The sequence below is a fragment of the Protomyctophum bolini genome, assembly GCF_963924005.1.
Source record: "Protomyctophum bolini genome assembly, chromosome: 8".
Taxonomy (NCBI): domain Eukaryota; kingdom Metazoa; phylum Chordata; class Actinopteri; order Myctophiformes; family Myctophidae; genus Protomyctophum; species Protomyctophum bolini.
The window spans coordinates 33,934,224-33,954,752 of record NC_137869.1 but is presented as its reverse complement, the minus strand read 5'-3'; the positions used below and the strand labels follow the sequence as shown (position 1 = coordinate 33,954,752).

The window sequence follows — 20,529 nt, the reverse complement described above, 5'->3', positions numbered from 1 at the left end:
TAATGACAAAACGGTCAGTGACAGTCTATTGTGGTGGTGTCTGTGTGTAAAATGTCCTGTGTCACATTTTCCACTGTGTACATATTCTCTGACTATGCGGAATAACAATCATCTCAACAAGTTATGGGCCCAGTGAAACGAAAGTTAAACCTCGAGGTTTAACTTTCGTTTCACTGGGCTCTTCCAGTTCTTCCAGCTCTTCCATCATTTATTTTTTTGTTTTGTTGTGATAATTCTCTCTACTATAGAGTGTGCTGACCATATTCCTCCCTGTCCCCAGTTAACCCCTGGGCGTCAAAAAACCTTAGGTTTCGTTTTTGTTCTCTATCTTGATTGGATGAAAGCTTGTGTCCCAAGGCAAAAACGAAACCTAAGGGTTTTTGACTGAAATCACTGACACCCCCTTTAAGGTGCCACTCCCAGACCAGGGCAAAGATACAAAAGATGTTTAGAAGTCGTACTCAAGAGATTACGGCATTGGCAAGAAGTAACGGCTACTACACACATACAATGAGGTAAGCACTAAAGAATTCTGTATTTGTTTTACAAATAAAACATAAATGTGGTCTATCTATTCATATAGAATATTTCCTTATACAGTTCTCACAAATAATAACATAAATCAGTATAAGTAGATATAGTCTGTATAGTGTATAGCTTATATTATTTCTTTATGAAAAGAATAATGAAAATATATATATTTGCCATTTCTCACAAATAACACCATAAATCTAACGTCTGTGTTTTCTTTTTTGCTTTTATCATTAACCAGTGAAACAACATTAAGGACTCAGCTGGAGGCACTGGAGTGTCACTTCACATGGGGGATAGACGTCGGCAGATTCAAACTATTGCTTCTCCGAGATGACCTAGAGGACATTGGCACTGAAGTGGGATACCAATGGCTGGGTCACATCTATAACCTGCAGGCATACATCCACTACCAATTAAGCTCTCAAGACCTGGGTTCCACTACAAATGATGCTTTGTGCTGCTTTAGCAAGGCACCAGAGGCCTTTCGCCAGATTAGAAACACCGTTTCAGATGAGGGTCCCTGGCTACTGGTGAACTACAGCAACATGGCTTGGCTGCACTTCCACCTTGAAGAACAAGCAAAAAGCCAGGAATATGTTGCAAAAGTAGAGGCTCTGCTTCAAGAATATCCATCTCCAGATGAGCTCCATGCAGAGGTCTATGCTGAAAAGGCCTGGACCCTGATGCATTTCAGCCTAGAGAGAAAGCAGAGAGCCATAGAATATTTCCAGAAAGCTATCAGTATGGAACCTGACAGAGTGGAGTGGCTCACTAGCCAGGCCTTGGCCATAGCGAGCACTTCATTCTACTCCACTGCACTGAACCGCACTCCAATTCAGGTCTTGAAGAAATTGAAAACTGCGAAGGAAAATGATTCAGAAAATTTGTATTTGGCTGCGATCTATCTTGAAAGACTTGCTAAAACAGGCGAAGTGATCGAAGATCAGGCACGTGAGCTGGCTCAGAGAGTCTTGCTAAAGCCTGTGAGCAGCTACAGTGGTATCAGGACATTACTGAATCTTTTTTCTGAGCAGAGTCTTTTTGATGAAGCTATTGACTTGGCAGAAGAGGCTCTGAAAAGGCATCCCAATGGGCCAAATAATAACCGCTATCTGAAAAGGATTCTAGCAACATGCTACAAATGGAAAATCTTTCAAGGGGACAATCTCCTGAAGGAAAGTCTTATTGATCGGGCTATCAGCCTCTTTGAGGAAGTTATCTCCCTTTACCCCAGTTCTTCTCCCCCATTCTTCTCTTCTATAAATCTAGACCTTGCCACTGTTTATTCAGAGTCAATTCAGTACATGGCAAAAGCTGACCAGATATATAAAGAAATGCTAGAAAGTAACCTAGAGCCAAAAGAGTTACTGATGTTTTACAACAGGTATGCAAAACACTTATATTTTAAAAAAGAAGAAAGCCACATGTCAATAGAATATCACATGAAGGCAGCAAAAATATCACTACCCTCCAAATATCGTAACGATAGTATAAGAATTCTCAAACTAAATAGGAGGAATCCAGAAATACAAGTTTTTTTGGCTACACTTCAAGAGGAGCCTGACACCCTATCCGTGGGAACTAATTGGGATGCGACTGCTCACCCCTTCGCCAGGTACCGCCCTGCACAGGACGTTGAGGACGTTGAGAATGAACCCTGCCTCCGCCCTGCCTGGTTAAAAAAAGTATAGTTCCTGCGGCTATGCCTGCCAAAAATACCACTACCCTCCAAATATCGTAACAATAGTATAACAATTTTGAGACAAATTCAAAATCGGAGGATGAATGCAGAAGGTGTCAAGAAATACAAGATTTCTTGGCAACACTTTAACTGATAGGCCTACCCTAGCCGCGGGAACTAGGAGTGCTGGTAGTGCAGCCACCCCACCCTCCCCCAGAAACACCATCATTTTCATTTGAATTGATCTGATTAATTTTGAGCTAATAAAACAACTCACAGAGATGCACAACCAACAGCAGATTATTTTATTTCTGTAATACATGTACCGGTATTATACACTGTAAAATAACAGTGTTACTGTTACATACTACATAGGCAAACATACTGTAGGCTGCAACAAAACAAGGTTTACAGGTACTACATCTTCAGCCTGGGCAAAAATGCAAAACTATTGCCTGCATTTATTCTGAAAGGTTCAGTAATGACAGACCATTATTGTACAAAACCAACTCTGAATGAAGATTAAGCTGGCAGCTGGCACATATACCGGTAGATTCTTATATTGCAGCTTCTGTTGGTCTAAGTTCAACATCTACACACTAAACCCAAGAGTTTAGGTTATAAAGGTTATAAACACTTATTTGTAACACTTTTTAAATGTGTCAGTGTTTAGATTATAAACAGAAGAACATGTTTAATCGCCCGTAAAACTTTTTAAACACATAAACGTGTTTAGTTTTTACAATCAAAGTCAGTCATAGGTGTTTAGAATTCAAACACTAGGTGTTCTCGTGAGGTGTTTGAGTGAACTTGTGTTCTACTGTATTTTATGACCATTAATAAACATTTGGCATTTTATTATTAAACACTGGTGTTTATGTTTTAAACGTGTCACATGTTCCAGAGATTTACAGTGTATAGGTACTATAAATGCATTTGTATGATGTTTTGACAAAATCTGTAGATGTATAAAAAATGGGGCTCCTGGTGGCGCAAATAATAATAATGATAATAATTAAATAATAGTAATTCTTATTAGTGTAATAATAAGAATAATGCATTTTATTTATAAAGCGCTTTACATTGTCACGAATGCTATACAATGTTTGCTATTCAAACATGTTAGAGAATGCATTCTTAAAAAGGTAGGTCACCGTCTTTAGTCCATTCTTAACAGAGTCGGTGGACTGTGGTGCTCTGCCTCTCAGGTGCATAGGGAGGGAGTTCCACAGACATGGGGCTGTGTGGCAGAAGGCAAGGCCCGGTCACCCATGGTGCGGAGGTTGGTGTGGGGGACGGGGAGAAGATGGGTATTGGAGGAGCGGAGTCTTCGAGTGGCGGGTTTAGGGGCCATGTGACAATGTGAAAAGGCGTAATAGCCTTGCCGAGCCATGAGGCCCATAGGGCAGGAGCCTATCTCCTGTTTCTGTAGCATGAGGCAGCTTGATGTACAAGTACACCCCCTGGACATGACTCTATAGTATGTCGCAGGGACTAACCCCCAATCTAACCCTTGATGCTGAGTGTCAAGCAGGGAGGCATTGCATGGGTCCCATTTTTACAGTCTTTGGTATGACCCAGCCGGGGATTGAACCCCAACCACCCAGTCTCAGGGCGGACACTCTAACCACAAGGCCAATGAGCTGGTGGTGAAAAGGCGTGGCATGCCTTTAAGTTTCACAGCAATCGGACTCTGTGTCTGTGTTCATGATTTCAGTGAGCCAGTCCTGCAAACTTTAGATCGTCGCCAATCAGGATGGAATAGACAGATCATTTTGACTACCTCTAAAGCCTGGACAAAAACATATTGCCTGCATTTATTCTGAACAACATTGGCTGCGTATATCGGTTGCTCCACTGTAGGCCTATAACGAAGGTTCAGTTATGACCGGCCATGTTTGTACAAAACCACACCTATCTGTGCTTTATTCTGCATTTAGTGAATGCAGAATAAAACATGCTTATAATTCCAACAAAGCTTCTGTTGGTCTATGTTCAAAATCTAAAAAAGTTCCAATTGGGTTCAATATCTGATGTAAACTTCTTACAAGCTTCAGCAGTGAGATGGTCATTATTGGGCATAGAAAGCTAAAATAAACATAGATATTAAATAATAGTATCGGTGAGCAGATCCATTGGGCATCCTTACACAATCTAAAACCCTAAGACACTATACTGGCTAGAGGAGCAGGTCTCTATCTATCCTAACTGATAAGAGGTACAAACTTTAATCATACTGCTCAAATATCTCAGGCAAGTTAACAATCTGTTTGGATCTCGATTAGGTGAAGTTTTCAGTTTTCAAGTACAAATGTCAAAAGGATAAGCCAAGTGATACAACCAGACATTTTTTCATTTTGAGTGTATCATTATTCATTAACAATTTGTCCTTACAATGAACATGCCATAATTATGTTCAAAAATAAAAATAAAAATATTGAGTTTCATTGCCGTAGTATAAAATGTAAGTCTACATCATACAGCAAACATAGATAATAAATAAAATTATTGTTTTCCTTCCTTTCTTTCTTTTCTACAGGTTTCCCTGATTTCATAAGTTTCATTTTAGTAGAAACTCCAGAGTTGGCGCCAAGTTCCTAATCGTCAGAATAGAAAGTGTCCCTATGAGCTAAGTGTGATCCTCCACTTAAGCACTCTATGGTTAAAAGTCCTTTAATAGACAACAGAATGTCGAAAGGCTCTCAAACCACAGTGGTTAAGTTTTAGGGCCTATAGTATAGGCACATGGGTGTTGTTTAAATTATTAATCATCCATAGTTTAATATGGTGCAGTTAGGATATGTGGAGGGCATTCACCATGAATGAGTGAATGATTTATACATTTTTTACCATTGAGCTAATAGACTACCGGGTAGTCTGCCTGCTTGCTCGGGGGATACATTTAATTTTGACTAGCAAGTCACAAAGTCTGTGAGACATGACCTTTGGCACAATATAATGTCAAGCAAGGAGAAAAAATACAACCATCCCAATTGAATAAATTGTATTGTATTAACATACTCTAACATACAGATTGGGCAAAATTACTTTTTATTCATTAAAAAGGTATTTTTTGAAAAGAAAGAAAAAGGTTACATAGTGAAGCTTTAAGTGATTGTTACATTATACACACAAAATTACATATATGGAGGCTATCTTATCTTGCATTACAGTTTACTATTCAAATACACACATTTTTCCAAAATATGCACTAATGCTGAGATCAGGTCAAGACCATACTCTTAAAGAGACCCAATAATTCCCCTATGAGCAAGCACTTGGCAAACACTGTAAATATTGGTTGGGACATAACTATTTTCTTATAGGCCTAAAGACAAGTACATCGTTTTTGTTATTGTGCAGTGCAACATCTCACAGAACTGAGCTTCCTGCCATGCAGGAATTCTACTCCAGCAGAGAAGAGCCACCATCATCATCATCATCATCATCATCATCATCATCAAAAATCTGTTGAACTGTTGAAGGCTTTTGATGAAGCTCAAAGTACAAGCATTTCACACCGTACAATGTTGCTACCAGCTGTATTGCGTACTGTATACGTGACAGTTATGGACCATGAACCTTAAGATGTGAACTGGCTAAAGGAGCGGCCCTCTATCTATCCTAACTGATAGAAGAAGAAGTACAATCCTTAATCATACTGCTCAAATATTTCAGACAAGTTAAGAATCTGTTTCGATCTCGATTAATCATTAGGTCAAGTTTTCATCATGTTCCAAGCAAAAGATAAGCTGCCAGGCAAGTGATACAACTTTGTAGGACTTTGAGTGTATCATTAGAAATGTATAATGCTGAATAGCGGTGATGCCCCTCCAAACCAAATATCTGTACAATGAACATAACAGAATTTTATTCATGGAGAAAGATTCAAATGTTGAAAAAAGTTGTATTGCAACATTGTAAATGTATAAATTATACATATCTATCTAACAGTGACAGGAAACAGATAATAATAAGGATAATAATAATACTAATACTACTAATACTACTACTACTACTAATAATAATAATAACAATAATAATAAATGATAAGTTTCATTTCAGTAGAAGCCAAACCTATATGTGAGGTAGGCTACCTAGTATCATGATTTTGTGCGTGCGTGCGTGCGTGTGTGCTGTGCTGTGGAGGAACATTTTATTACATGGAATGACAGCTCCATAGACAGAATATTGTGGTGGTGTGTGTAAAACTTATTTAACCCTATCTCTGGGAACAACATAAAGAAACAGAAATTATCTATATCTATGAAAAGATCAAATCCATGTGTCCTGTCATTTTAGTTCCTAAGTTCCTAATCGTCAGAATAGAAAGTGTCCCTATGAGCTAAGTGTGATCCTCCACTTAAGCACTCTATGGTTAAAAGTCCTTTAATAGACAACAGAATGTCGAGAGGCTCTCAAACCACAGTGGTTAAGTTTTAGGGCCTATAGTATAGGCACATGGGTGTTGTTTAAATTATTAATCATCCATAGTTTAATATGGTGCAGTTAGGATATGTGGAGGGCATTCACCATGAATGAGTGAATGATATATACATTTTTTACCATTGAGCTAATAGACTACCGGGTAGTCTGCCTGCTTGCTCGGGGGATACATTTAATTTTGACTAGCAAGTCACAAAGTCTGTGAGACATGACCTTTGGCACAATATAATGTCAAGCAAGGAGAAAAAATACAACCATCCCAATTGAATAAATTGTATTGTATTAACATACTCTACCATACAGATTGGGCAAAATTACTTTTTATTCATTAAAAAGGTATTTTTTGAAAAGAAAGAAAAAGGTTACATAGTGAAGCTTTAAGTGATTGTTACATTATACACACAAAATTACATATATGGAGGCTATCTTATCTTGCATTACAGTTTACTATTCAAATACACACATTTTTCCAAAATATGCACTAATGCTGAGATCAGGTCAAGACCATACTCTTAAAGAGACCCAATAATTCCCCTATGAGCAAGCACTTGGCAAACACTGTAAATATTGGTTGGGACATAACTATTTTCTTATAGGCCTAAAGACAAGTACATCGTTTTTGTTATTGTGCAGTGCAACATCTCACAGAACTGAGCTTCCTGCCATGCAGGAATTCTACTCCAGCAGAGAAGAGCCACCATCATCATCATCATCATCATCATCATCATCATCATCATCAAAAATCTGTTGAACTGTTGAAGGCTTTTGATGAAGCTCAAAGTACAAGCATTTCACACCGTACAATGTTCCTACCAGCTGTATTGCGTACTGTACGTGACAGTTATGGACCATGAACCTTAAGATGTGAACTGGCTAAAGGAGCGGCCCTCTATCTATCCTAACTGATAGAAGAAGAAGTACAATCCTTAATCATACTGCTCAAACATTTTAAGAATCTGTTTCGATCTCGATTAATCATTAGGTCAAGTTTTCATCATGTTCCAAGCAAAAGATAAGCTGCCAGGCAAGTGATACAACTTTGTAGGACTTTGAGTGTCTCATTAGAAATGTATAATGCTGAATAGCGGTGATGCCCCTCCAAACCAAATATCTGTACAATGAACATAACAGAATTTTATTGATGAAGAAAAATTCAAATGTTGAAAAAAGTTGTATATTGCAACATTGTAAATGTATAAATTATACATATCTATCTAACAGTGACAGCAAACAGATAATAATAATAATAATATTAATAATAATAATAATAATAATACTACTACTACTAATAATAATAGTAATACTACTACTACTACTAATAATAATAATAATAATAAATTATAAGTTTCATTTTAGTAGAAGCCAAACCTATGTGAGGTAGGCTACCTAGTATCATGATTTTGTGTGTGTGTGTGTGTGTGTGTGTGTGTGTGTGTGTGTGTGTGTGTGTGTGTGTGTGTGTGTGTGTGTGTGTGTGTGTGTGTGTGTGTGTGTGTGTGTGTGTGTGTGTGTGTGTGTGTGTGTGTGTGTGTGTGTGTGTGTGTGCTGTGGAGGAACATTTTATTACATGGAATGACAGCTCCATAATGACAAAACGGTCAGTGACAGTCTTTGGTGGTGTGTGTAAAACTTATTTAACCCTATCTCTGGGAACAACATAAAGAGACAGAAATTATCTATATCTATGAAAAGATCAAATCCATGTGTCCTAGTGTCACATTTTCCACTGTGTATATTCTCTGACTATGCAGATAATAATGGGCCCAGTGAAACGAAAGTTAAACCTCAAGGTACAACTTTTATTCCATACTATTATCGCACCATATAAGTTAAACATGAACTTTTAAGGTGCCACTCCCAGACCAGGGCAAAGATACAAAAGATGTTTAGAAGTCGTACTCAAGAGATTACGGCATTGGCAAGAAGTAGCGGATACCACACACATACTGTACAATGAGGTAAGCACTAAAGAATTCTCTATCTGTATTTGTTTTACAAATAAAACAAAAATGTGGTCTATCTATTCATATAGAATATTTCCCTATACATTTCTCACAAATAATGACATAAATCAGTAGATATAGTCTGTATAGTGTATATTGTATAGCCTATATTACTTCTTTATGAAAAGAATAATGAAAATATTCACATGGAAAATATTTGCCATTTCTCACAAATAACACCATAAATCTAACGTCCGTGTTTAACTTTTATCATTAACCAGTCAAACATTAAGGACTCAGCTGGAGGCACTGGAGTGTCACTTCACATGGGGGATAGACGACAGCAGATTCAAACTATTGCGTCTCCGAGATGACCTAGAGGACATTGGCACTCAAGTGGGATACCAATGGCTGGGTCACATCTATAACCTGCAGGCATACATCCACTACCAATTAAGCTCTCAAGACCTGGGTTCCACTACAAATGATGCTTTGTGCTGCTTCAGCAAGGCAGCAGAGGCCTTTCGCCAGATTAGAAACACCGTTTCAGATGAGGGTCCCTGGCTACTGGTGAACTACAGCAACATGGCTTGGCTGCACTTCCACCTTGAAGAACAAGCAAAAAGCCAGGAATATGTTGCAAAAGTAGAGGCTCTGCTTCAAGAATATCCATCTCCATCTCCAGATGAGCTCCATGCAGAGGTCTATGCTGAAAAGGCCTGGACCCTGATGCATTTTAGCCTAGAGAGAAAGCAGCAAGCCATAGAATATTTCCAGAAAGCTATCAGTATGGAACCTGACAGAGTGGAGTGGCTCACTAGCCAGGCCTTGGCCATAGCGAGCACTTCACTCTACTCCTACTCCACTGCACTGAACCTCACTCCAATTCAGGAAGCTGAGCTCAAGAAATTGAAAACTGCGAAGGAAAATGATTCAGAAAATTTGTATTTGGCTGCGATCTATCTTGACAGACTTGCTTATACAGGCAAAGTGATCGAAAATCAGACGCGTGAGCTGGCTCAGAGAGTCCTGCTAAAGCCTGTGAGCAGCTACAGTGGTATCAGGCCATTACTGAGACTTTATATAAAGCAGAGACTTTTCGATGAAGCTATTGACTTGGCAGAAGAGGCTCTGGAAAGGCATCCCGATGGGCCAAGTAATAACCGCTATCTGAAAAAGATTCTAGCAACATGCTACAAATGGAAAATCTTTCAAGGGGACAATCTCCTGAAGAAAAGTCTTACTGATCGGGCCATCAGCCTCTATGAGGAAGTTATCTCCCTTTACCCCCATTCTTCTCCCCCATTCTTCTCTGGTATAAATCTAGCCCTTGCCGCTGTTTATTCAGAGTCAATTCAGTACACGGCAAAAGCTGACCAGATATATAAAGAAATGCTAGAAAGTAACCTAGAGCCAAAAGAGTTACAGATGTTTTACAACAGGTATGCAAAACACTTACATTATCATGTAAAAGACCGTCACATGTCAATAGAATATCACATGAAGGCAGCAAAAATACCACTACCCTCCACATATCTTAACAATAGTGTAAGCATTTTGAGAAAAATTCAAAATCGGGGGATGAACAGAAGGTGTCAAGAAATACAAGATTTATTGGCTACACTTCAAGAGGAGCCTGACACCCTATCCGTGGGAACTACTTGGGATGCGACTGCTCACCCCTTCGCCAGGTACCGCCCTGCACAGGACGTTGAGGACGTTGAGAATGAACCCTGCCTCCGCCCTGCCTGGCGGAAAGTATAGTTCCTGCGGCTATGCCTGCAAAAAATACCACTACCCTCCAAATATCGTAACAATAGTATAACAATTTGATGAACAAAAGGTGTCAAGAAATACAAGATTTCATGGCAACACTTTAAACTGATTGATTGATTGACTGATTGATGAATTTATTAACATACCATAAAGCAATACAATTGTTTACAATATTGTACAAAACTAACTCATATGCACTGTATACAGATCGTTTTCAATATATGATGTAAAATGAATAGTGCCATTACTGGGCAGCTTACAAGTAAAAAAATAAATCCATGAAAACAAAAACAGATGTTTCCTCTTTGACTCTTTTTTGGAGAAAAAAAAATGAAAATATGGTATTGCTAATTGCTATTGGTTAGCAGATCCATTAAAGGCATCCTTATTCAATCCAGAACCATGTCGGGTCCCTATTCTAGGGATGTCATAATAGTGAACATTCTGCAAAAATAGCAGAACAGGAGGAGGGGACATATCATAGACCCCGGGGGACCCCGCTCAATGAAGTACCGTTTAAGAGATTAAAGGATCGTAATAAATTACTGTACATACAAACATTGGAGTATCCGTATGTAATCATCTAGGTAAACTTAAATGTAAAGTAAAAATGTTTGGATCCTTCACGTATATTATTAGACTTGCTCCTTTAGGCTGTACCAGTGTACCACTCACCTCACTCGGGGTTTGGTTTAACTGCGATGTCTGTGACTTCTGACCTGGTGAAATTAATGTTACTTTAGAATAGGTGGTGCATATATCTGTCTAATCAAGTTCCATGATAACAAGCTCCATGTTTACTGAAAACCAGGCATACATACAAAAGAGTTTCAAAGGAACACATCAACATACACATGAGGAGAGTGTCATCTGTCATGTACGTACTAAAGTCACAAAGTTCAATCCAGGGGAGTAATTTGTGTTTTGTTGCAATCAAGTGGAAACCTTGTCTGTCCATTAAGCGCAACCTTTCAGGAAAAAAAGCTGACTTTAACTACTTTAGACTTAACTACTTTCACTTTAAAATAAAAATAAAAAATACAAATCAGGCAGAAAGATTATGCTTTTTTACTCCACACCGTCATAAGATGAAGTAGGTAGGACATTTACTTTTGAAAATGCAGTGAAACTGCAACTATCTCCAACAACTATCTGAACAATTCAACCTCCCAATACATTTTTTTATTCAAATACTTTCAGATCAGAAACTGGGTTCACAGTAATTCATCAGACTTCACACACATGCCACCGGAGTGCCCATTTGAGAAACATCTCAGTAGACTCTGCTCTATCACTAAAGGCCTGACATCTTTAATGATTAGTAATCTAACCTGGCTACCACTACAATTCTCGCTGCTGTAAAGAAAAATCACACCCGTGTGAACTGAGTGGTGCAACTCCTCTCCCCCCCTCCTCTCTCTCTCATTAGCAGGCAACAGTGCAGCACGTGCAGCACTATCTCTCTCTGTTTCTGGCAACAGCGCCCCTACTGGTCCTAATAGTCATTCTCGTGCTCATGGCCACATAGGTACACACGGACAAAGCTGTTCCTTGGAGTGGTTGCACCAAAAAATGGGTTTGATGACATTGATTGCCATAACATGCTTGAATGCATATTCAGACAGGGACAATTACCTGAACCAAAGTCTTATTGATCAGGCCATCAGTCTCCTTGAGGAAGTTCTCTCTTTACTCTCATTCTTCTCTCAGATTAAATCTAGCTCTTGCCAGTGTTTATGCAGGGTCAATTCAGTACAAGGCAAAAGCTGACAGTAAAATGCTAGAAAGTAACCTAGAGCCAAAAGCGTTACAGATGGTTTACAACTGGTATGTGAAACACTTACATTTTCATGTAAAAGACCACTACATGTTAATAGAGTATCACATAATGGCAGCAGAAATACCACTACACTCCAGATTTAATTTCAAAAGGTGTCCAGAAATACAAGATTTCTTGGCTACACTTCAAGAGGAGCCCGACACCCTATCCAACTAAGGGTGCGACCACCTTCCCCTCTTCCCCGGGCACCCCTCGGGCTGCAACGTTGAGAATGAACCCTGCCTGTGCCCTGCCGCGTCAAAAATATAGTTCCTTCCAAAATAATAGTATACATCACCAAGGTTCCACATTTAAAAGTGGATTATGAACAAGATTCTGCCACCAACATGCAATGAATCAATATGGACAGCCTGTCAATTATAAATTGTCTATCAACAAATTAATATATCAATGCATGTCATTTACATGTTCAGATGTTTGCTTTAAAGTTATTTATATGGAGATAGTCACCTGTGATATAATCATATTTGTATGAACTATGGAATGAGTTGTCATAATTTTCATTTGAATTGGTCCCATTTTGAGCCAATAAAACAAACCCACAGATGTACAACTAACAGCTGGTTCTTTTATTTCTGTAATAAATGTATTATACAATGTAAAATTACAGTTACATACATGTCAAACATAGAACAAAATAATGTTTAGAGGTACTACCTCTTCAGCCTGGACAAAAATGCTCAATTTAGGCCTACTGCCTGCATTTATTCGGAACAACATTGGCTGTGTATATCGGTTGCTCCACTGTACAACTAAGGTTATTGTACAAAATCAACTGAATGCAGAATAAAGCACATACAGAATGATGCTTATAATTGCAAGACAGCTTCAGTTGGTATAAATTCAATATCTTAACAGTTCCAATTTGTTTCAATATCTGATGTAAAAAATATTCAGAAAGCTTAAGCTTCATACAAGCTTCAAGAGTTAGAGCTTCCTTATTGGGCAGCTTACAATTAAAAATGTAAATCCATGAAAAGGGGAAAAAACAAAAAACAAAACATCACTCATTTCCTCTTCGACTCTTCTTGTGACTCTTTTTTGAACTCCTTTTGAAAAAAAGAAAATAATGGCATTGGTTAGCAGATCCAGTAGGCTCCTTGCACAATCTAGAACTATTTAACACTAGCGTCTCTGTTCTGGGCATAATAATAGTGAACATTCTGCAAAAATAAAAAAAATAGAACATTTAAAAATAAAAAGCAGATCTACACGAGTTCACAACTTATTGCAACCTGTTGTGTGTACATTATACACACAAACACACATAAGTGGGGCTAGCGCCTCTCAAAAAAGTCTGGATCCTTAACCTATTATTAGACTTGCACCTTCAGGCCGTACCAGTGTACCACTCACCTCTCTGGGGATTTGGAGTGACTGCGATGCCTGTGACTTCTGTGATGACCTGGTGAAATTAATGTTACTTTAGAATAGGTGGTGCATATATCTGTCTAATCAAGCTCCATGTAACTGATGGTTACTAAAATCATTAAAACTGTTATGTTTAACAGGAACAACCACATCTCCTTATTGATATCAACAACTGGGTGTCGTTTGGAAATCAGATAATGAGGAGTGTTTCTTCAGTCACAAAGTCGACACAACTTCAAGTCATTTGTGTATCGTTGAAGTCAGGTGTCCAAAAGCATTACTTTTCAAGAAATGGAAGTAAAAAAAAAACCTGTGATCCAATGTAGTTATTTAGTCACAAGCTATTGTTAATACTTTTTTTTTTTATCAGCTAAATCATTATAAAATCCACAGCAACTACTTTCACGGCAATAAAAAAAAAAAAACATCGAATCAAAGTATCGAGCTTGTAGAATGTAGACCGCTAGTCTACTTTTACTCAACACAGCAATATTGAATAAAATAAAATTGTTGAAATATGGAGATACCAGGTTTCTACCCAACCGCAAAGATATGCAAATTGGACAGACAGGGGGGTCACCTGGGGATTTGGAGCGATGCCGCCTGTCTCTGGACCTGCTGCGGTGCCGCCGGGGGCTTTTGCTGCGGTGACGTTCCCTACGGGGGGACGGGCTGGGAACACACACACACACACACACGATTCAACGTGGATACTTTTCTTTCACCGTCTACTTACAGGTTACAAGTTAGGCAAACCAGCTGATATACTTTTCTAAAGAATGTGAATGCTTAACAAATAGAAAAATATATTTTTTAAATGTAACCATTGAAAAACAATGTATACTGTACCTTCGCCTCTTTGGTGACCTACTCCTCCTGGTGGGACATGAGACAAAGCAGGGTTGACCATTTCCAGTTTTCCAATATACAGTTATTACAGTATAAGACACACCAGGGGAAAACCTCAATGTGTCCATAGTAAAAATAACTAATAATAAATATAATAATTTAAAAAAACAGACCTTCTGGGTGAGCGACTTCGTCTGTAGCGTGGCGAGGGGGAGCGCCTGGGCCTGTCATTGTCACGGTAATTGCGTCTGTGTGGCTCAGGAGTTTGGACTCTCTCTGGCTGCAGAGCGGTGGTGAGACGGATAACACAAGGCCATTAGCTAGGCCACTGGATCGCTCAATATTAAATGTCATTTAAAAAGTTGATAACAAATGCATCACAAACAATTATCAAATGATACAAATATAGTTAATTTACCTTCTCCTCCTCCTCATCTTCCTCTTCACTGCTCTCCACCTCATCCAGGTCTTCCTCCAGAGCACTGATGCGTGTGTCTAACAGCTCAGCCTCCTCAAGGACCTGCCTTTTCTATAGAGCACACACACACACATTAGCAACAGAAACTCAGGTCTGCAAATTACCTTTTCCATTAACCACTCGTGTAAACATTTTCATGTCAAGGACCCCAAGATTATTCCAGATTTTTTTTTTAGATAGCACTAGATCTTTACATTTTAATTCAATCAGATATTTTCAAATATATTGTAATAGGTTTAAAGTTGTGTAATTTATTGTGATGCTCTATCAAGCAATTTTTCTTTACATGTTTAGTATGTATTTTCTTGGGTTTTTGTTGAATGCAATTATTCCTAAATTAAATTGTCCCAATTTAAATCTAATCCACACTTGGTAGGGACTGGCATAATCAGGCATATATTAAATAATATAACAGATAGTGTGGAAGAGATGGGGAAACTCGTGACATCGAATACTGGATAGCTATGCTGCCGTTATTTTGTTCTCAATTGGGGATCCGACAGGATGGGTAAAAACCGAGAGGGTAGGCCTACCTGCAGTTCTCAGATTGAGTCATTCTGTCAGTAAAATCTGTTTTCTGCTTTGGCATTTTATCGCAAATCTACCACAGATTATCTGCATGACAACTACAGTACTTGGTGTCAGTTTCATCCGACCCCCACATGTAAACAAGCATGGGAGTAGTGTTCAGCGTGAGTGACAGTTGGAAGCGAGCACAATACGAAATGCACTCAGACAGCAATGCATGGCCAGTGGCTGCCATCTGATATTCTATACCAATAACAGATGATTTACAGAGAAATGGAAATATAACCAATAACATTTACACTGCAATCACTCTCACAAATGCAGGACAATTGTGCATCCGGCCAGAGGTTGCGCCTGACGGAGGACAGCCGAGTAATAAAAAAAGACTGTTCGTCGTAAAACCGTCCAAATTGGCCACTCTAAGGAATATAGATGACCTACCTGAAGCCTGGGCAGAATGATGTCACACATTCTCTCTGCATGAAGAAGATCATCTATGAACTCATCTACGTGCATCAGCTCAAACTCTGGAACAGAAAGTGAATTGACAATTCATCCTTCTTATTAATGTCAACACCTCTACAATAATATAGTGCCCACATATTGTCAGTGTTAGGCAGGAACCTTGTATCATCTTATTTCATATTTTATAAATAGCTGAACTACAACTTCACAACACATTCTGTGTTGTGAGTCAGCAGATTAGCCATTTTAAAATGTGATAATATTTGGCCTATGATGACATGCCTAAACTAGTGGTGCCAGGTTGAAAGTGGTTAAGTCTGTCTGTGGGTTATAATAGTTAACCAATGAAATGTATCAACAAGAGCTTGTTAGTAATAGTAACTACATCCATTGGAACACACATACAAACATTATAGGACAGGCAAGGCATTGTGGGAAGGAATAGGCCATGTACAGTAAATGCTGTAAATCCTGGAGGCCACCATCATAAATGTTTCATTCATTATGGCCAGTAAGTATTAAGTAACCTTAGAGTTCAATGTCAAATATACCAGTCAAGTCATAAGCACAAATGTGTGGAAGTAAAATTGTTGTGTTACAACTTGCAACTAACCTGGTTACTTTGAGTTGGTAAAATTGTGTATTATTAATATATTTGCAATCTATTTTGTAGTCTCACCTCCATTTCGGTTCTGACTTTTGATTTTTCTGTAGTCGTTGTATAGAGGTTCCAGGTACTTGTAACAGTCGACTGAGGTGCCAGTTAATCTCATGTACATGGCTCCAAGCAAGCGAACATATCTAAGAAAATAGAGCAAATATGTGATCAGACGCAGAACAGTGAAATACATAATAATAATCATACATGGTGACTGGGCGGAATCTACAAAACCTTTTTTTTCCTTGGCCTGCACCGAGTCTGTATTTTTTGTATCTTTTAAAAAATAGAGTTAAGCACATAACGACACGCAATGCACACCAAGTCAGTCTGACGCTTCTATTCTATTTTAGTTCAAAGTTTTTGCTGAATTTAACAGCACTAAGCAATGAAGATTATTTTTGTAGTCCTCTCACTTATTGAAAACAGAAAAATCTAAGGGAAATATTGGGGCCATCGAATCCTGAGATCACATAAACTGCATGGAGAAGTTTCAATTGCAAACAAGGTTGTGGAATTATACAGATCGTTTCAAAGTTTAGAACATCTTGATTGAATGATGGCAAGACGTTTCAGAGGCGTAAATGTGATTGACAAAACATGAGGTTGTATTTATGTTTTGACAATGACATCTTACAAATTTATTCAAACACATAATAATAATAAAAAGGACTCCGTGTGCAAGACTCTTACAAGTTATTTTAAAACAATGGGGTGTCATCCAGACATTTTCAATTTTTTCATAGTTTCATACAACAACAAAACCTACTTGAAATCCTCATTTTTTATGAACTCCACAATGATGTCTTTCTCCGGTTGAATCTGTAGCATCTTCAGTGTGAGACAAAGGAAGGGCGTGGGTTTGATGTTTCCTCCATAAACTCCACCAACAAACTTAAGTTCCATGGCTTTGTCAACGACTAGCTCAGCTGTTGACAAAGCAGAAGAGAGGGGAGTTTGTTCTACATTTCTCACATGCCCTGTCTTTTAATCATTAAGTTGAAGTTTCACATGTCAAAGCTGCTAAAAGACTAGACCTAGAATGCCTGTGATCATTTAATTATACTTCGTAAATTTTCATGTATCATAGGCATAGATAGCTTGCACCGTTTCCTGGTAGATATGAAAATGTGCGGCATAAATGTGATAAATGCTTCGTTTGTACTCACCCATTAAATAATTCCAAAGACGTGGAGTGAAATATGGTCCTCTAGTTTGATATCCATGTGAAAGTTCTGGCACAAAACGCGTATTTAGTGAATTATCTCCAATTTTTCAAGAGACGCCTTTCTCTCCGGCGAGGGGGGGGGGGCGGAAAGATTGATGAACTGATTTTACAAATACGTCCTGTTTACCGCAGACGTCATCACCAATTGACCAGAGAAACACAAAAGTTTGCAGTCACACAATTGGCAGGTGGTGTGATTAATTACCCAGCACCTATCGCAAAGCACCTGCCAATTGTGTGACTGCAAACTTTTGTGTTTCCCTGGTCAATTGGTGATGACGTCTGCGGGAAAACAGGACGTATTTGTAAAATCAGTTCATCGATCTTTCCGGCCCCCCCTCGCCGGAGAGAAAGGCGTCCGTGTGCATCTCTTGAAAAAGTGGAGATAATTCACTAAATACGCGTTTTGTGCCAGAACTTTCACATGGATATAAATAAAACTAGAGGACCATTTTTCACACCACGTCTTTGGAATTATTTAATGGGCGAGTACAAACGGAGCATTTATCACATTTATGCCGCACATTCACAAGTTCTACCAGAAATCATGGATGTGATCTATGGCTCATGTATGTGAAATACTGTACATACTGTATGTAACAACAAGAGCCGTTCTAGGGCTACTAAAAGACAAGGTGCAGAAGATGTATTTGAAAACCAATCTATCCTGATGCCCGGATTGCTAATATTTGCTTCCCCCCAGTTTAACCCATTCATTGAATTTAGACATCACCCTTTTCTTCATAGTTTTATATTTTGTTGCTGATGTATGTGTTATTTTGTATGCTATGTTAATAAATTGAATACATAGGAGCACAATGAAAACAACAAGTCCCTGGCCAGGACTTGTTTTGAGTTATCCCTTATCGTTTAAAGCTCAAAAGCCTGACTGTATGACATGACTAGCCGCAATTTGCAACTCTAGATTTTTTTACAATTGGCTGAATCCAGAGTTGCAATAACCTCCATCAACTTCCTATGCATGTTTTTTGGTTTGTGATCTCCTGGTCTTAAATGACGTTAAACTCACCAACTTTGCAGCTGCAGTCCAAGCTTGAATTATCCTCTTTCAATCTGGTGTCGCTTGTTTATCATAAAAGTCCCCCGTAGAGATGTTATGAGCTACTTTCTGTCCAAAATATTCCAAGAGTGACAATATTGAGCCGCCATTTTGATTTTTGCAACGTGCCGTAAAACAAGATGTGAGGGGGAGCGCTTGTTTAATAGAATCTTACCTGCGCAGGTAAGACACCCAAAGAAGAGGCGACGCCCTAGGGAGGGAGGGACGCTATTAAACAAGCACTCCCCCTCACATCTTGTTTTACGGCACGTTGCAAAAATCAAAATGGCGGCTCGATATTGTCACTCTTGGAATATTTTGGACAGAAAGTAGCTCATAACATCTCTACGGGGGACTTTTATGATAAACAAGCGACACCAGATTGAAAGAGGATAATTCAAGCTTGGACTGCAGCTGCAAAGTTGGTGAGTTTAACGTCATTTAAGACCAGGAGATCACAAACCAAAAAACATGCATAGGAAGTTGATGGAGGTTATTGCAACTCTGGGTTCAGCCAATTGTAAAAAAATCTAGAGTTGCAAATTGCGGCTATGACATGACATGCTATTTACATTTCTGACTAATAAAGTATTCAATCAAACCATCAGCAGATCATCTTGCTAACTACGGCGTGTTAATATGCAACATTAACTTAAACCTTTACAAGTCTTCATATTGGTGGGACTTACAGTACACATTGTACTGTAAGTCCATCCAATATGTACACACATTGTACTGTAAGCTTGGTCCCAGCAGCATTTTGTCTTTTTAAATTACCAAACGCTACTGGAAATTGTAGTTAGACTAGTTCCACTATTTGTAACAAAGCTACTCCCCAACAATACTCTTGATCTTCCCCAAGTTTTGTGTAAAGGTAAGAAACACTATTACTTAGTAAACACAGCATACTGTTTGGAACTAGTTGAACGTGTTACAGTACAATACAGTTACCGGTAATTCAAAGTAAACAGTGAATTTCAGTCTGAAATCAACTTCTGACTTTAGACGCACGGCTGAGTCACACGGAGACATTTCAACCAAATTACCGACTCAACTCGAGTCAAGTCAAAGGTAAAATCACACGTGAATTATTTCAGGTTGTCGTGCATGAACAGTGTGCTAATGCTAGCTAACTAACGTTAGCTCGTTCGTTCGGCAATGTAAAATGCTTACCCGTGAGACCAAAGCACTCTTCTTTCCAGTATTTAGACTCATATATTCGAGTTCTGATGATTTTCTCCACCAGGTACTGTGGGTTTGTTCCGTGTATACTGTTGGCATCTTTAACCGTTCTGTTCGCCATTACTATAATGGAATGAAAGAGAGGGAACGATACAACAGTTGCAGCCAGCAGGAGGAACTTAGGAAGGAGAAAATACTGAAATACTTCCGTTCCGTGTCAACTCATTCATTCACTTCCTGTGTCACCGTCCGTCGGCCTCGGTCCCAGAGTAATCCAAGAGTGGCGCTTTGATCTAGTTCCAAAAATTGGAACTATCCCATTGAGATAGAATGAGCTCTTCCGCATTTTATTGTTACAATGGGAGTCAACACTAGTGTCGCCACTCTATTACTCTGCTCGGTCCCAGCTGCGAAGAGAATGACTGATGATGATTGGCTTATAACTTGGTCAACCGGAAATACGTCATTTTCGCGCGAATCGCTGCTTGCT

At 38.8% G+C, this 20,529-nt stretch overlaps 3 protein-coding genes across 3 annotated transcripts; 2 read left to right on the top strand and 1 right to left on the bottom strand.

The window, feature by feature from the left end:
- Positions 1 to 510: 510 nt before the first annotated feature.
- On the top strand, positions 511 to 2,214 carry LOC308320212 (interferon-induced protein with tetratricopeptide repeats 2-like; the record flags this gene model as incomplete). Its single annotated transcript, XM_080770530.1, has 3 exons — positions 511 to 515; positions 773 to 1,878; positions 2,150 to 2,214. 3 exons carry the CDS (start codon positions 511 to 513, stop codon positions 2,212 to 2,214), a joined length of 1,176 nt encoding a protein of 391 aa, XP_080626656.1.
- Positions 2,215 to 8,614: 6,400 nt separating this feature from the next.
- Positions 8,615 to 12,095, top strand: LOC308320211 (interferon-induced protein with tetratricopeptide repeats 5-like; the record flags this gene model as incomplete). The annotated part of the gene is made up of 3 exons (XM_080770529.1): positions 8,615 to 8,619; positions 8,886 to 9,919; positions 12,091 to 12,095. 3 exons carry the CDS (start codon positions 8,615 to 8,617, stop codon positions 12,093 to 12,095), a joined length of 1,044 nt encoding a protein of 347 aa, XP_080626655.1.
- Positions 12,096 to 12,768: 673 nt separating this feature from the next.
- On the bottom strand, positions 12,769 to 20,213 carry prpf38a (pre-mRNA processing factor 38A). The gene is made up of 10 exons (XM_080770418.1): positions 20,031 to 20,213; positions 17,339 to 17,498; positions 16,591 to 16,712; positions 15,888 to 15,973; positions 14,859 to 14,969; positions 14,614 to 14,720; positions 14,441 to 14,467; positions 14,172 to 14,263; positions 13,577 to 13,625; positions 12,769 to 13,269 (listed from the first exon to the last, which is right to left on the bottom strand). The coding sequence occupies exons 1-10, from the start codon at positions 20,158 to 20,160 to the stop codon at positions 13,224 to 13,226; spliced, it is 930 nt and encodes a 309-aa protein (XP_080626544.1). The 5' UTR covers positions 20,161 to 20,213; the 3' UTR covers positions 12,769 to 13,223.
- Positions 20,214 to 20,529: the final 316 nt, after the last annotated feature.

Excerpts from the sequence above, each read along its gene's own strand:
- prpf38a (XM_080770418.1), bottom strand. The coding sequence starts at position 20,160 with ATGGCGAACAGAACGGTTAAAGATGCCAACAGTATACACGGAACAAAC. Across the intron at positions 14,721-14,858 it reads AAGATGAGGAGGAGGAGAAG|CCAGAGAGAGTCCAAACTCC; the intron begins GTAAATTAACTA and ends ACCGCTCTGCAG. Across the intron at positions 13,626-14,171 it reads GCATCGCTCCAAATCCCCAG|GTCATCACAGAAGTCACAGG; the intron begins GTGACCCCCCTG and ends TAATTTCACCAG.